At 38.0% G+C, this 18,360-nt stretch overlaps 2 protein-coding genes across 2 annotated transcripts; both read left to right on the top strand.

Moving 5' to 3' along the window:
- LOC102182057 (olfactory receptor 51B2-like) lies at nucleotides 4,143-5,078 on the top strand. Its single transcript, XM_005689905.2, has one exon. The coding sequence runs from the start codon at nucleotides 4,143-4,145 to the stop codon at nucleotides 5,076-5,078; it is 936 nt and encodes a 311-aa protein (XP_005689962.2).
- LOC102182330 (olfactory receptor 51B4-like) lies at nucleotides 16,303-17,238 on the top strand. Its single transcript, XM_013969668.2, is given in 3 exon segments — nucleotides 16,303-16,441; nucleotides 16,444-16,531; nucleotides 16,533-17,238. Coding segments are annotated over 3 exon segments (933 nt in total).

Below are 18,360 nucleotides of genomic sequence, written 5' to 3'. Positions count from 1 at the left end.
GCAGGGTTGTTTTCCGTATGGAGGGAGAAGACTTTAGGCAACTGGTAGACTTATTGGTGGAGTTGTTCCCAAGCTTTGGTTAAGAAGTTGAGTGCTCTGCCAGTGAGAATGGCCATCATCAGAGTCTACAAACAATACATGTTGCAGAGGGTTTGGAGAAAAGGGAACCCTCTAGGACTGTTGGTGGGAATATAAATTGATACAGACACCATGGAAGACAGCATTGAGATTCCTTAAAAAACTAGGAATAAAACCACCATATGACCTAGCAATCCCACTCCTAGGCATATATCCTGAGGAAGTCAAAATTGAAAAAGACACATGTATCCCAATGCTCACTGCAGCACTATTTACAATAGATAAAACATGTAAGCAACCTAGATGCACATTAACAGATGAATGGATAAAGAACCTGTGGTACATATATATGATGGAATATTACTCAGCCATAAAAATGAATGCATTTGTGTCAGTTCTAATGAGGTGGATGAACCTGGAGCCTATTATACAGAGTGAAGCAAGTCAGAAAGAGAAAGATAAACATTGTATACTAATGCATATATATGGAATCTAGAAAGATGGTACCAATGAATTTATTTGCAGGGTAGCAATGGAGAAACAGACATGGAGAACAGACTTATGGACACTTGGAAGAGGGAGGAAGGCGAGGGTGAGATGTATGGAGAGCGTAACATGGAAACTTGCATTACCATATGTAAAATAGATAGCCAATGGGAATTTGCTGTATGACTCAGGGAACTCAAACAGGGGCTCTATATCAACCTAGAGGGTGGGATGGGAAAGGAAATGGGAAGGAGGTTCATGAGGGAGGGGACATATTTACATCTATGGCTGAATCATGTTGATGTTTGACAGAAAATAAAATTCTGTAAAGTAATTATCCTTCAATTAAAAATAAATAAATTAAAAAGAAGTTCAGTGCTCTGTTCCAGGTGCCTTAATTTTTTTTAAAGTTTTATGTATTTATTTATTTTTTACTGTGTTGGGTCTTCATTGCTGCACTGGCTTTGCTGTAGCTGTGGCAAGCAGAGGCTGCTCTTTGCAGTGGCTTCGCCTGTTGCAGAACACAGGCTCTAGGAAATGAGGGCTTCTGTAGTTGTGGCTCCCAGAGCCATAGGCTTAGAGCACAGGCTTAATAGCTGTGGTGCACAGGCTTGGTTGCTCTGCGGCATGTGAAATCTTCCTGGATCAGGGATCTAACTCATGACTCCTGCATTGGCAGGCAGATTCTTTCCCACTGAGCCACCAGGGATGCCCTGCCTTTATGGTTTTTAAATGAATTTTTTTTTTCAACATGATTTCCAGCTTCTTAAATTCCTATTAACTAAAGAATAGATAAATAAATTATATTTTTATAATGAATATTATAGTTAAATATGAACTAACTCCCAGCATGGATGCATCTTAAACCTGATATTGAGCAAACAATAAAAATCAAACTCTTGTGTGAGTCTACTTAGACCAAATACAAAAATAGTCAAAACGAGTCTTATATTGCCTTTTAATCACTACATCCACCCAGAGTAACTATATCCTAAATTGACCACTTATAGACAGGATGACTGAAACAGAACAAGTTCTCTTTAACCTTTTCAACATCTAATGTGTAAAACAAAGCTCAGTGAAAAAGAGTCAATCAACAAATAAATTGTTTATTAATGAATGAAGTAATTATCTTCCAGTGATCTTATGTTTACACATGGAATTATCCTTCAGTCAGCTAGGTCAGAAATACAGTTGTCATCTTTCCCTTAATCTACCATATGCAATCAGTTATCAAGTTTTATTCTTTCTAAATCATAGACTCTCTCTTTCATCAGCTTCTATCCAGCCCTACTGATAACAGCTAGTCACATCCCTACCAACACAGTTTCTCATGTAGATTACTCTTTCCTACTATTTCTCTTTCTTTTACCACCTCTTTTCCAATGTACTAGTCATATTGTAGCAAAGTGACCTATAAGCAATGATCACCTGATCATAAACACAGTCTTGTCATTCATTTAATGCAAGTTGTCATTAGGTGATCAGATTTATGTGATCAGAACATACCACCACAGATTCATTTTATGTCAAGCTTTCTTTCAGGTTTTGTTCTAATGATATTATAAATTTTTAGTGCATCTAATGTAGTATAAAATGATTTTTTTTGTTTAAAGTCATCATATTTTCTTTTGTCTTATGACCAGTGTAGATGTTTTTGTTTGATTTGGTTTTGTTTTTTCTCTGCCTGAAACCAGTGCCAATTCTAACCCAAACTATCATATCCCTTACTTGTCTCATTATCCAATTCTCAGCTTAAATAGTACTTCTTTGAGGAAGTTTTCCAGATCCCAGATACATCTTCTGTGCTCCCCTTATAGCACATTAACTTCCATGCAGTGACGATTGTTATGAAAATGTATAATATTTCCTTCCTAGCTTGCATTAGATTTTTAAGTTCTGCTAAAGAAAAGAACAAGTCCATCACCCTGAATTTGACACAAATGGGCAATAATCTGAGTATTAGCAAAGTAATTTTAAAATACAATATAAGATGTCCTTTACGCACTAGGCTATTCACAGATCTGTTGAGGTTTCTGTGAATCAGAACTGATTTCCCCAAAGAAGCAGGAAAAACAAAGATGCAATTAGGATTTACAAATTCTTGGACTGACAAAGTCACGTGTAACTCATGAGGGTAACTACTGGGAAGTCATGCATGGATTTCCTAAATCTTGATGCTGAGGATCCCGGGGTCACATCCTCACACCTGTGTGGCAATCCCACATGGGAAAGCCGTGGCATCCTCGTACCTGTATGGCATTTGAATTTCCACTTTCCTGATACATCCTTGGGGAACTATAGACTTGTAAACATTGTTTGAGTGGCTCATCTTCTCCCAGAATAAGAAGGAAGGGAAGGAAAATAAAAGACTCTCCCAAGTGGCTGGAAAAATACAACTCTGGGGAGGTGATTTCTATATACATAAACTCTCTAACCTGGACTGTTCAACGGTTTTTGAGATGAAAGTGTCTGGCACAAATCTTCAAGTAAGACAGAAACAAGTAACTATTCCAGAAATAACACCGTGTTATTGGTGAGTGCCAGGACCAGAAATATGAAATGACTCCTCTCCAAGCTGATGTTAGATGAAGTCAAGAGAAGATAGAAAGATTTTCCAGAGGTCTGCAAAATGGGGTATCCACTACCCTGGATGGTCAACACCTATAGCACAGATTTTTTTTTTTTTTAATTGAGACATGTATGTCAAGGTGAATTTGAAGTTTCTAATGGGGTATACATGGACATGCTTTAGAAAAACTGAATTTCTTTAGTCTAAAGGTGACATGTCTGCTCTTCTCCATTTACTGCATAGACTGTTTATGGCTTTTGTTTAGAATTCCATAAGCCAATAACATTCAATTTTGAAATGGAACAAACATTTTCTAACAAGAACTATCACGGTTGTGAAGCATAAAGTCAAGCTTAAATGTATTAAAAAAATTACAATTAAGCAAAAAGAAAATCTAATGAAGCAATATTATTGCCCATTTTGATATATCTATATTTCTTTTTTGTTTGTTTTATTTTGAGGGGGCCCATGCTGCATGGCATGAGGGATTTTAGTTTTTCAATCAGGGATTGAACTGCACCCTCATAACATGAATTCTTAATCGCTGGACCACCAGGGAAGTACTCTATCTTCTTTTTTGTTACTTTTATTCCTTCAAACATTTTCCAGCATATACATTAGAGTGGGGCCTCATGATTTTTTTTTTTAATTTTTATTTTTACTTCACTTTTCTTTACAATACTGCATTGGTTCTGGCATACACCGACATAAATCTGCCACGGGTGTACACAAGCTCCCAATGAACATTTTAGCTATTAATCTAATATTATACATAATTTAGGAAAATACCATTATTCCTCTTCCTAAGTACAGTCTATGCATCTGTATTATTCTTCTAAAAGAAAATAGTTGCAAAACCGCACATACGCAAATTCATTCTTTTAACTACAAAGGGTAAAATTGAAACCGTTGTGATATATTCCCACAAGGAGATATTACAAATTGAAAACTTTGGGTTTCTGCATAAAAGGTTTCCAGAAGGCTGCTCTCCACCTGTGGACATGCTATGTGGCCCAACACTAGTGAGGCCCCCTTCTTGCTGACTGGCTTCCCAGGTCTGGAGGCAGCTCATCACTGGATCTCCATCCCCTTCTTCGCAGTCTATATCTCTGTGCTTCTTGGCAATGGCACTCTCCTCTACCTCATCAAGGCTGACCGGAGTCTCCATGAACCGATGTACTATTTCCTTGCCATGCTGGCAGCCACAGATCTGACGGTGACATTAACCACAATGCCAACTGTAATGGGTCTCTTATGGGGCAATCACAGAGAAATAAGCCCTGGAGCCTGCTTTCTGCAGGCCTACTTCATTCACTCGCTTTCCATTGTAGAATCTGGTATCTTGCTTGCCATGGCCTATGACCGTTTCATTGCCATCTGTACCCCTCTGAGGTACAACTCTATCCTTACCAATAATCAAATGATGAAGATAGGTCTCGGAGTACTAATGAGAGGCTTTTTATCCCTTTTGTCTCCAATTCTGCCACTCTGTTGGTTCCCATATTGCCATTCCCATGTTCTTTCCCATGCCTTTTGCCTCCACCAAGATGTCATGAAACTTGCCTGTGCTGATATTACATTTAATCGTGTGTACCCAATTATTCTGGTTGCTTTGACTTTCTTCCTAGATGCTCTAATGATCTTTGTCTCTTATATCCTAATCCTTAAGACAGTGGTGGGCATTGCCTCTGGGGAGGAGCAAGGTAAGGCTCTTAACACCTGTGTGTCCCATATCACCTGTGTCCTAGTCTTTTATATCACTGTGATTGGTCTGACTTTCATCCACAGGTTTGGGACACATGTACCGCATGTGGTCCATGTTACCATGAGCTACGCCTACTTTCTCTTTCCTCCGTTCATGAATCCCCTAATATACAGCATCAAGACCAAGCAGATTCAGAGAAGCATTGTTCGCCTATTTTCTGTGCACAGTAGGGCTTGAACTTTTCTTTTAGAATTTTGGAAGCTCCAGGATGTCTAGGCCTTTTATCAGAGTAAGATAGGCTTCAATTATTACATAAAGATACAAGCTAAGTTGAGGAATGCAATATAGACAGGTAATTTCTGCATGTGTGCTCAGTCGTGCCTGACTCTTTGCAAGCCCATGGGTTGTAGCCTACCAGGCTCCTCTGTCCATGAGATTTCCCAGGAAAAAATACTGGAATGGGTTGCCATTTACTACTGAAGGGGATCTTCCCAACCCAGAGATTGATTCCGCGTCTCCTACATTGGCAGGTGGATTCTTTACTACTGAGCCACCTGGGAATCCATAGATAATTTGTAGGTAGGTAGAATTTGAAGAGAGGTAATATTTCTAAATATAACAAATACTTCAATAACCAGGAAAGATAGGGAACTTCAGATTCCATATTTTTAACAAGTGTCAAGTAACAGATTAGAAAAGGTCAAGCTAGATGTCCAGTCCGGGACAACCACAGCCTGCTCTAAGGAAAGTAGGTAATCACAGCTTCATCTGAGGGCCATACAAAGATGAACCAGAGCGTGTGAATTGAGAACCATGAAACTCTATCTCAAAAGTACTATATTTCAATGCAGGATTTGCTTTCCAAGTGATAGAGTGTCATTTACAAACTTTATGCCAGAGTATCTCTGAGCTCATGAATTAGTTCATTTCATGAATGGTTTCTTTTTTCTGGTGTTCTCTCTAAATGCTGAATATATGAGAGAAACATTTGTCATATGTCTGATATATGAATTCTAGTCTGATATCATAGTTTTGTGTATTCAGTTTACTCTTTATTGCTATAAAGCACAAACAATTTTAATTTTCTGCAACCATTTGCACCTCACTTTAAACTTGTCTAATAGTATTTTTTTTGCTAGATTTGTAAGAGTCCATTTTATATTATCTGAAATGTTTTATGTATAAGTATTTTTCCAGTTTTTTTGTATTAAATTTTTTAAATTTAAATTTATTTATTTTAATTGGAGGCTAATTACTTTACAATATTGTATTGGTTCTGCCACACATCAACATGAATCTGCCACAGACGTACACATGTTCCCCATCCTGAACCCCCCTCCCACCTTTATTTGCCTTCTATATAAATATTTTAAAAATTGATGTATAAATAATTTTATTATTCGCTTTATCTATTGAAATAATTGAGGCCACACTGACAAAGTCCTATTTTCAGATTTATTTGTATCTTTTCTTATATCCTTGCATAATTTATTTTCACATATTTTGTTTTATAATATATTTGTGTTTGGAGGAAGATAAGGGATTTAAATCAATCTCCTTCATGTGCCTGTTTTTATGGAAGTAGCAATAATATTCAATCATTTATTTGGCAGAGTTTTTAAGGTGCTAGTATGGGACAAGCACTTTGCTAAGCAAAAATGATATGATAGTAACAGACAAAAACTTTCCCCTCTTTGAATTTTTAAATAATCAGAGACTCAAAAATTTAAACAAAATCAAATTTAAATTCAAGCTAAATTAATGACAAACTTAATAAGTTAGTAATTGTTATTCAAAATTAATAATAAAATATATAGGAGAACCTGATTTTAGGTTGCTAGTCTCAAACATTCTGGCTTGAGGTAAAGGTAAGTTACCCTGAGAAAAGCGTTGCATTAGCTGAGGTCTGAAAAAATTACAAACCAGCTGGTGGAAATAGGAAACAGGATATTCCAAAAAGAGAATTAGTACATGTGTAGACCTCCAGTCTATCTACTACAGAATCACCCATATAGATAAAATGGCTACCTGGGGAGAGGGATTACCTTGAGGAGAAGCTGAGGCTAAAAGAGGAGACCAGATCACAAAGACCCTTCTGGCCATGGCAGAAGGTTCAGTATCTACCCAAAGATTCACGGAAAACTATTGAAGGAAGTAATATGATTTCACTGAGGTTTTAAAAATCTTCATTTCAACATTATTGGTGAAATAAGCTTGATGAATATGGAGACAAACAGAAGAAACAATCAGAGGATGTTAAGAATAGTTTTAAAAAGAGGTAATAGCAGCTCAGTTTCAGAAAATACAGATGGGAGGTAATGGATTAACAAGAGATAAGTTTAGGATCTAAATTGATTAAGATTTATAGGTTTTTTCCTTTTCTTTCTTTCTTTTTTTTTTTTAGAAAAACAGAGGAAAAAAGGTTGGGAAGGAAGCAAAGATAACCGTTGAGTTTCTGTTTTACACTATTTGAAGAATACCAACTGAAAAGCAATTATTGGTTGTTATTAATTTTGTTAATTTATAAATAAGAAAAAATAGTACTGTAATATATGTACAATACATATATTTTAATTTTTTCTCTAAAGAAAGAAGGATACATATATATAATATATGTACATTTGTGTGTGTTTACACACATGTAAAACAGTGATAAACCTTTCAAGGTCTTATCCTATAAAGAATTTCTGATCTCAAAACTTTTACAACTTTCATAATAAATTTAATGAAATAGAATGAATGTATTGAAATATTTTTATTGTGGTTTATATATATTTTGTACATTATATGTATGCCTATTATGTAAAATTTGCCATACTAAGAGTACAATTTCATGAAATTCACAGTATTCAACTATCATCCTTATTTCCAAAAGGTTTTCATTATCCCAAGCAGACACATTGTATGCATTAATACATAAGTCCCCATTCTACCCTACTTCCAGGTCTTTCTAACCTCTAATCTAGTTTATATCTCTATGACTGCCTATTGTACATATTTTATAAAGTGGAATCTTATAATATTCTTTTGTGTCTGGCTTATTTCACTTCAGTTCAGTTCAGTCGCTCAATCATGTCCGACTCTTTGTGATCCCATGAATCACAGGACGCCAGGGCTCCCTGTCCATCACCTACTCCTGGAGTTTACTCAAACTCATGTCCATCGAGTCGATGATGCCATCCAGCCATCTCATCCTCTGTCATCCCCTTCTCCTCCTGCTCCCAATCCCTTCCAGCATCAGAGTCTTTTCCAATGAGTCAACTCTTCACATGAGGTGGCCAAAGTATTGGAGTTTCAGCTTTAGCATCAGTCCTTCCAAAAACACCCAGGACTGATTTTTAGAATGGACTGGTTGGATCTCTTTGCAGTCCAAGGGACTCTCAAGAGTTTTCTCCAACACCACAGTTCAAAAGCATCAATTCTTTGGCACTCAGCTTTCTTCACAGTCCAACTCTCACATCCATACACAACCGCTGGAAAACCATAGCCTTAACTAGATGGACCTTTGTTGGCAAAGGGACCTTTGTTGGCAAAGTAATGTCTCTGCTTTTTAATATGCTATCTAGGTTGGTCATAACTTTCCTTCCAAGGAGCAAGCATCTTTTAATTTCATGGCTGCAGTCACCATCTGCAGTGATTTTGGAGCCCCAAAAAATAAAGTCTGACACTGTTTCCACTGTTTCCCATCTATTTCCCATGAAATCTATAGACGTTATTTTATTTCCAGGTTTTTTGTTTATTTATTTTTGGCAGCTGGTTAGCCAGATCACCTACAGCCACCTCAATGTGGCTTGGTGCACCAGACTCCCTGGTTGGCAGTCCTGTTTCCAGATGCATGCCCCGAGTCCCGGGCCACGTGGGAAGACCACAGGCCTCTCTGCCACTCCTTGGCTAGAATAACACACATGGCCCTCTATCTCCCAGAGCGTAAGCCTCAGTTTCTATTTTTCCCATGTGGTGACAGAGTTGACATCAAGAGGAAGAAAATAAATTTAACTTGTAGTATAGTATCCTCTGGGTAGAGATTTTATCGAAACTGAAACTCTCTTCCAAGTATTAGTCTAAGCAGTCAGTAGTCTGGGTAGGTTATAGCATCAGGTGGACTTATTGTAATTAAACATCAACAACACTTTTCAAAGTAGTCTTTCAGTCAAAATAGAGAAGTATAAGGTCTATAATAAATGGTTGAAAAAATCTCTTCTTAATCCTCACAAGTCAATAAAAGCACTCAGAACGAAAAGAGACACATACATCTCTCTTCTGTAACCCGATGGTGTCATGTTACACATTTCTTTCTGCAATATGGTTGAAATAAAAGTTGGAGATAAATAAATGATAAACAAGAAAAGGACCTATAATTCGACATACTTGAGTGAGGGACTGAATCTAAAATAGTTGACCTTCTTATAAATAAAAGTAAAAGATGTACGACTACACGCCCAATTGCTTGATAACATGATTCTGCATTCATTCACTCAGCTAGTACTTAACGAGCACAAACCACAACTAAGCTTTTTGCTATGAAATGAAAATGCAATTCCTTTAAAAGTCTTTCAGAAGTTTTATTATGAGTAATGTAAATTAACTTCATAGCACAGTTATTAAAAAGCTACAATCTCTTAATTATAATTCTGAAATCAAAGGTTCTGCAAAACTATTTATGAAGTATATTTTTACTGACAAAAATCTGACATAGTCTAAGACCATACTGTAGCAAAATCTGATCTGAACATACAGGTTAGTCTTTCTTCATTATCTTAATATAAACAGATGATAGTTGATAAGGTATTACAGGTTGCAACCTGCTAGGGGTGTCATGCATAATATAGAATGCGCATTTTATGACTATTTTGCTTGAATTTTGGGCATGCTGTGCAGCATGTGGGATTTTAGTTCTCTGACCAGGGACTGAACCCACTCCCCCTGCAGTGGAAGCAGGGAGGTTTAGCCACTGGAACACCAGGGAAGTCACTTTATGACTTTTTTTAAACCTGAAAGACTGGATTCTGGCATGCAGCTTGAGACAAGGGTTTTGGATATGTATTTGCAGACCTGCACAATCATAGACTGCTAAAATAGAAATTAAACATATGGTTCAGTGGGTATTTACAGAATGAGGCTGATCTGATAACATCCAGATTGTTATGGAGCAGGATGATAATAAAAGAATCAGAACTAGGAAAATTATACCACGAATAATTAACATACTACTGGATTGTCAGCTATCCAGAAAGATGTCTCAGAAATATTAATGCAGATGTTTTTATAACATTTAGAGGTGGGATATGAATGTGATTGTTTAAATTTGATCATTTGACTTCAGAGATCAGGACTAGGGATAAGAGGTAGATCATTTAGAGAAGTAGATTTATATTTCAATGTATAATTATATCACATATATGATAGAGACAAAAATGGAATGCATTACCTCAGGAGGTATGGCGTTTTCAATCCATCAGTTCAGTTCAGTTCAGTCACTCAGTCGTATCCGACTCTTTGTGACCCCATGAATCGCAGCATGCCAGGCCTCCCTGTCCATCACCAACTCCGGAGTTCACTCAGACTCATGTCCATCGAGTCAGCGATGCTATCCAGCCATCTCATCCTCTGTCGTCCTCTTCTCCTCCTGCCCCCAATCCCTCCCACCATCAGAGTCTTTTCCAATGAGTCAACCCTTCACGTGAGGTGGCCAAAATACTGGAGTTTCAGCTTTAGCATCATTCCTTCCAAAGAAATCCCAGGGATGATCTCCTTCAGAATGGACTGGTTGGACCTCCTTGCAGTCCAAGGGACTCTCAATAGTCTTCTCCAACACCACAGTTCAAAAGCATCATTTCTTCAGTGCTCAGCTTTCTTCACAGTCCAACTCTCACATTCATACATGACTACTGGAAAAACCATAGCCTTGACTAGACGGACCTTAGTTGGCAAAGTAATGTCTCTGCTTTTGATGCTATCTACGTTGGTCATAACTTTTCTTCCAAGAAGTAAGCGTCTTATAATTTCATGGCTGCAGTCACCATCTGCAGTGATTTTGGAGCCCAAAAATATAAAGTCTGACACTGTTTCCACTGTTTCCCCATCTATTTCCCATGAAGTGATGGGACCAGATGCCATAATCTTCATTTTCTGAATGTTGAGCTTGAAGCCAACTTTTTCACTCTCCTCTTTCACTTTCCTCAAGAGGCTTTTTAGTTCCTCTTCACTTTCTGCCATAAGGGTGGTGTCATCTGCATATCTGAGGTCATTGATATTTCTCCTGGCATATTTGATTCCAGCCTGTGCTTCTTTCAGCCCAGCGTTTCTCATGATGTACTCTGCATAGAAGTTAAATAAGCAGGGTGACAATATACAGCCTTGACGTACTCCTTTTCCTATTTGGAACCAGTCTGTTGTTCTATGTCCAGTTCTAACTGTTGCTTCCTGACCTGCATACAGATTTCTCAAGAGGCAGGTTTCAATCCATAGAAACAACAAATAGATGTCTGATGAAATTTTATTAATAGATGGTGGCTTAAGGATTTGTTGGTCTTCCCTTGTGGCTCGGCTGGTAAAGAATCTGCCCGCAATGCAGGAGACCTGGGTTCAATCCCTGGGTTGGGAAGATTTCCTGAGAAGGGAAAAGCTACCTACTCCAGTATTCTGGCCTGGAGAATTCCATGGACTATAGTCCATGGAGTTGCAAAAAGTCAGACAGGACTGAGTGACTTTCACTTTCCCTTTAAAAATTTGGTAAAGAATTGGATCTGGTGGTCTCTTCATATTGCTGTTCCTAAAAATATTGTGGTGTGTCAAAATATAATTCAAGAACAGTTAAAAAAAAAAAAAGAGGAATTAAATAGTTTTTGCCAAGGCCAACAGTTTTGAAGAATCAATGACTTATCTTCCTGTTCTATGACACATAGAACTCTTGAAAGTGACTTGGATAGGCTTGCTTCATCTGATTGTAGAGACACTGCTTCGCTTAAGAGATTCTCTACACAGAGAAGAAAAGCAGGGCACAGGGGGCAGCTTCAGCAGGCCAGATCTTTTTCAGATTGGAGAGGGAAAAAAGGATCATTTGGTATTCCCAAATAGCCTATGTTGGAAATGAGCTAGATAACTCGCTTGGGGGTTGTTTCTTTAACAAATAAACACATCAGGACTCTGAACACATGGTAAAGATACAGGAACAAACCAATCCACAGATCATGCTCAGGAACAACAAAGAAAAAGCTGTGGCTTGGGTAAGGAAATACATGGATTCAGATGCAGCAAAAATGCTTTAAGAGTAACTCGTTGGCATGGCTGTTAAGGAGGAGAAAGCACTTTAGTCTTTTTTTTTTTTTAACAAAATGAATAATTTAGGAACTAGGATACTATATGGGAAGGCAAACTTGGGCAGGAGAATTAGCATTTATATTCAATGGATGTTGGTTTAGATCATGAGTTCAGGGATCAGATAAACCTGAGTTTGAATTCTTATATACCACCTATTAATTGTGTGATTTTTGACAAACTGTGTAACCTACTGAAAGCTCAATTTTCTCATCTGTAGAATGAATGTAAACATATTTCACTCTCTCATTAAGTATTCATTTTCCATTTTGCCATCATTCTGAACATATTTCTAAAATGTTATTGAAAATGTCAAGATCACCGAAAGCCTATTGCCCCCCAAATGGATATTTGTCATTTTTGTCTTACTTGGAAATTCTATGACATTTTTCACTACTAAACTACAGCACTGCCTAATTCTACAAAATTTATTTTCCATTTTCTTTTTAAATTACAGGTCACCTTTACTATCCTCTTATATTTCTGCCTACTTTGTCCATTTTCTTTGAGATATGTCCTTCTATCCTAAAATGAATGCTTCCCTGGGCTCACAAATTTTCCCTTTATCTATTTTCCATCATAATTTATACCTAAGACAAAATTTAGACTTACACTTAAAAGCTGAGATCTTTGAGATTGTTGCCTCCAACCTGTCTTCTCATTATTAGTTGAGATTATCTATCTAAATATATAGATATCTAGACATAACTTTTTTAAACAACGGAGTACAGATTCTTAGGCAATATCTAAGTGTGAAGGAAAAATGGAGTCAGGAGGTGCTGACTATATGGGTTGCTTTCAGACTACACAGAAGTAAAGAGAAGATTTTTCCATTTCTTCAGCATAATTCTAATGGGCTCTCTTCTTTCCCTTCACTTTTCAACTTCTTATGTCTGTACTACAGGTTTCTAGAACAGTTCTCTAGTTTCTAGCTAGCACAGCAGGCTGAATAAACTCTAAATGATTTATCTGAGTTACTCTTAGAAACTAGGAAGGACTCAGAGAATTTTCAGAGAAAATATTTTCAGAGAATCAGACCAATGAAGACTCTGAGGAGGCAGTGCATGCATGCCAGGTGCTTCAGTCGTGTCTGACTCTTTGCGACCCTATGGACTATCTCTGTGGGATTCTCCAGGCAAGAATACTGGAGTGGGTTGCCATGCCCTCCTCCAGGGGATCTTCCCAATCCAGGGATCTAATCTGAGTCTCTTATGTCTCTTGCAGTGGCAGGTGGGTTCTTTACGATTAGAGCCACTGAAGAGGGAGAGGAGATAGTAAATTCTAGTCCTCTCTGCATCTTTGATGGAGCCTCAGGCTTGCCTGATGGTGATGAGACACTCCACTGAAGTTACTACTATTGTCACACATTGCAAATAAGAGACCCTATACTGAGTGGCTACTCCCTCTGGCATATTCTGGCTACTCCTTCTGGGAATATGAGGACAGTTTCTGAAACTGCCATTTTCCATAATTAAATGCCAGTGTGGCTGCTGCTAAAGACTGCAGGTAATGAATTGAGTACAATTCTAATTTAGTCTATCAAAAATAATACATTTTAATGTCTATTCCCAAAGCAATCCCCATACAGTTTGTGTACCTGAATCACCTCAAATTCCAAAATCCAAAGCCTTCAGTTCAGGTTTTACAAGTCCATGTCATTTAAGCAAGTTCGGATTTTTCTCCTGCTTCCTTCCTCTGGTCCACTTACTGGGTGACAGTTGGTCCTGATAGGTCATCTGTACATATCCCAAACAACAAATTTTTGCATGTATCCATTCTCTTTCTTTTCATTTCATGGGTTTTATTATTTTAGAAATGCAATGTTAAAAAGTTAAGAAGTTGGTGTAGGTAGGAATGATGATTTACGATGATTTATATATCAAGTAAATAGGCATTGACAAGGGAGCCCCGCATGGGTCATAGTTCAGTGGATCAACTTAGTGGCAGTCTCATCAGTATCCACATCAACAAAGTACCTGCCACTTCAATGTCCAGACGGATCTTTTTGTCATTGACAGTATTCCCTGAAGTGGTGGTCATTTCCACAGAACATTCTCATTTCCTCTGTCCATCTCCGCTCACCATCCACTGCTCTTTATTAGATACGTTACCATATGCAAAATCCTCAAAAATCTATTCTTATTTTTATATTTTTATGAAATGGAAGTGGTACAAAGACTGTTGTCATTTCATTCTTTCTAAATTCCTCTTCAGAGATATCAGTAATGATGATAAGAGAGAACAAATATTTAACAAGACTCTTGGTAGGTTACCAGGAGGAAGTGATACTCAGGGACTTTGGGAAGGTCATGTACACACTGAGATATTTAAAATGGATAACCAACAAAGACATATTGTACAGCACATGGAACTCTGCTCAATGTTTATGTGCCAGCCTGGATTGGAGGAGGGCTTGGGGGAGAATGAATACATGTATATTTATGGCTGAGTACCTTCTCTGTTCACCTAAAACTGCCACAACATTGTGCTTATCAGCTATACTCCAATACAAAGTGCTTTTAGTGTTAAATAAAAATTAAAAAAAGAAAAAGACTGGGTACATATAGATTCAGCTGAATTTGGAAGAAACTAATGTTTCTCTTATATTAAGTGTTACTTGCTCAGTCATATCTGACTCTTTGCAACCCCATGGACTACAGCCCGCCAGGCTCCTCTGTCCATGGAGCTTTCCAGGCAAGAATACTGGAGTGGGTTTCCATTCCATTCACTAGGCTATCCTCCTGACTCAGGGATCAAACCTGGGACTCCTGTATTACAGACAGATTCTTTACCCATTTGAGTCACTAGGTTATTGCGATCAGCTTGCTCTGAAATTTCTTGGTTATAGGCAAACAAAGCTAACTTGATTTGATAAGAGTATAATTATAAACATGTCATATTTCAAAATTTTCTATAGAAGCCTATTCTTAATTTTTTTTCTGGTTATGAGCTTTCTAGACTCATAAATACAAGAAGTTCTAAATGATGCCTCCATTAGCAATCTTTGTCACTCTGGGAGCCTTATCTTTTCCAAAGAGATGGCTGTGTAAAATTTATGTGTTCAGTTAGGAATTTCTGATATTGCTTTTGTCATTCAGATTCTCATGCCTTTTTAAAATCTATGACTCTGTAAGTATTAGGCTTCTGGCTTCTGAGACGTTTGTTCCAAGACTTGTCTTCCTCAGAATGTTTCCTGTGAGAGCTCTCAACTACCATCTCTTTTCCTGTTTTAAAGTTTGTGTCTTGGTGTTTCAGGCCTCAGATCTTCTGCAGTACAGAAAATGTCCTGAGCCCTGTGGCTATGGAGTGGGGCTCCATATACCTTGCCAAAATGAGGTTACCAACTCTTCCCACTGGGGGGCACTAGTGGTAAAGAATCCGCCTGCCAATGCAGGAGAGGAGATGTGGGTTTAATTTCCAGCTAGGGAAGATCCCCTGGAGAAGGGAATGGCAACCGGGTCCAGTATTCTTGCCTGGAGAGTCCCATGGACAGAGGAGTCTGGGAGGCTACAGTCCATAGGATTCCAAGGAGTTGGACATGACGGAAGTGACAATATGCATGCATGCATGCGCACTTACTCATTTCTCTAGACTTTCACAAGTCATCTCCTTATTCAAATTCCTCTTGAGACATCACTATTGATATTTCTCAAATATTTCTTGGTGATGGACTCAATTCTATGGATTAATCATTTTCTTCAGTGATTAATCAGTGATACAAATATCCGATTGATTTCAAGAGAGAAAATCTTTATTGGTTCATATTGGGAAAATACCTAAGTGTGAAAGATTATATGAGGAGGAATAAAGGAGTGAAGAGCATGAAACAGAGCCACCGAATCCTTTGGGCAACTAGGCATAAAGGCTAGAAACATAGATGTGTGATTGATAGAATAAAAGTTGGATGCTGAAGAGTAAATTGCTGAGATTATTAACTTGGTTAGTATTATGTTTGTTTATTATTCCAGGAAAAGGCTTTGTGGATAGAGATTTATAACTAATTAAGACTGAAACAATACATAAATTCTTGTACATTTAAGAGAAAAAAATGGCTTGATAATATGCTGTAAGAAGATGGAGAGAAAGAACAAATACTGCATAATAAGAGTGCCTTGAAAAAGGCACTTCACCTGCAAACCCTACCATGTGGTCCAACAACAGTGCGCCTCCCTTCTTGCTGACTGGTTTCCTGGGCTTAACAGCAGTCCACCACTGGATCTCTCTTCCTTTCTTTATCATATACCTCTCCATCCTTTCTGGCAATGGCACACTGCTCTTCCTTATTTGGATGAACACGGTCTTCATGAGCCCATGTGCTACCTCCGGGCTATGCTGGCAGGTACAGATCTTGGGATGACGCTAACTACAATGCCCAGTCCTGGGTGTCCTGTTGCTGGATCGGAGGGAAATTGCCCAGAGTGCTTGTTTCACTCAACCCGACTTCATTCACACACTGGCTATTGTAGAGTCAGGTATCTTGCCTGCCAGAGCCTATGACTGTTTCATTAACATCCGTAGCCCTGTGAGGTACAGCTCCATTCTTATCATTTCCTGGGTGATGAAAATAGGACTGCGGGCATTAATGAGGGACTTTGTGTCCATTGTACCCCCAATTCTGCCACTTTATTTGTTCCCATACTGCCATCCCCATGTTCTTTCTCATGTCTTTTGTCTTCACCAAGATGTCATGAAACTCACCTGTGCTGATATTACATTTAATCATGTGTACCCAGTTATTCTGGTTGCTTCGACTTTCTCCCTAGATGCTCTGATGATTCTCGTCTCTTATATCCTAATCTTTGAGACAGTGATGGGCATTGCCTCTGGAGAGGAGCGAGCTAAGGCTCTCAACACATGCGTCTCCCATATCAGCTGTGTCCTGGTCTTTTACATCACTGTGATTGGCCTGACTTTCATGCACAGGTTTGGGACCCATGTGCCACACGTAGTCCACATTACCGTGAGCTACGCCTCCTTTCTCTTTCCTCCGTTCATGAATCCTCTGATACACAGCATCAAGACCAAGCAGATTCACAGAAGCATTGTTTGTCTATTTCCTGTGAGCAGTAGGCTTGCTTGAGCCTTGTTGCAGGACCTTGAGATCTCTAGGATACTTTGGCCTTTCTCATTATTGGAAGAGAAACTTGCTTTTATGCTCACTCGTTCTTTTCCAAGATAGATGAGATTTAAATTATTACATACAGCTGTATGTTGACTTGAGCAGGTTATATATACTACTTATTTACTATTTGACTACAGAGTATATATTAGAATAAATACATAAAATATTCTAATAATGAATATAATGTCAGTGACCTTGGGGAAAGGGATATAGGAAATAGTGAGATGGGACATTCTAGATCATGTATGTAAAGGAATAATAAGTATCAAGATAAATAGATGAAGAGAGAGACAGAGGATGAGACGGTTGGATGGCATCAGTAATTCAATGATCGTGAACTTGGGCAAACTCTGGGAGGTGGTGTGGGACAGGGAAGCCTGGTCTTCTGCAGTCCATGGTATAATGAGAGGTGGACACAGCCTGGTGTAAACTTGGTTGGTCTGAAAAATATATCTGCAATTGAAGGAACATTTTGTGTGCTCTATAAAATAGAATTATAATGATATCATCTTCCCTTATCTACGTTTTGAATCTTTCTCAGAAATTATGTTGTTTCATAAGTAAGGAAAACTACAAAATGTATACAATGCTAGAAACTTACTCCTGAAACTTCAGTTTCCCTTAGCAAATCCATATGTTTTAATTTATTAAAGGGAAACTGATACAATTAAAAATTAAATAGCAAGCAAACAATTTCCTATCAGCTAGTTTTAAAGTCAGATCCCCTAGCACACCTTTCCTTTTTCCCAGTAAACATCAATATACTAATTTTCTTCTTTCCAATTTTCTAATTTGCTTCCTGATGTTTCACCTCCTGTTTCCATCTCTCCTTACTTTCTTCTGACAGAGAATAACTCAGAGCATTTTTCCTTTATGAAATTTTTCTGCTAATGAAGACAGAAAACCTGGCATTAGTAATGCTGTGTGCTGATTGAATAGGTTTTTCCTTCAACTTTCTTCAAAGTCTTTGCCTTTAAGCTGTTCATTTTGGTTGAAATAGTCAACAAAAATATGAAAGTGTACATCAAGCTGGGAAAAAAAACATGTAAAGTAGGGGAGGGATAAATTAGGAGTTGGGAT

Source organism: Capra hircus, chromosome 15 (genome assembly GCF_001704415.2).
Source record: "Capra hircus breed San Clemente chromosome 15, ASM170441v1, whole genome shotgun sequence".
In the NCBI taxonomy this organism is placed as follows: domain Eukaryota; kingdom Metazoa; phylum Chordata; class Mammalia; order Artiodactyla; family Bovidae; genus Capra; species Capra hircus.
This window is presented reverse-complemented; position numbering and strand designations above follow the sequence as displayed.

Bases quoted from the DNA above. Each gene is read 5' to 3' on its own strand.
- LOC102182057 (XM_005689905.2), top strand. From the start codon at position 4,143: ATGTGGCCCAACACTAGTGAGGCCCCCTTCTTGCTGACTGGCTTCCCA.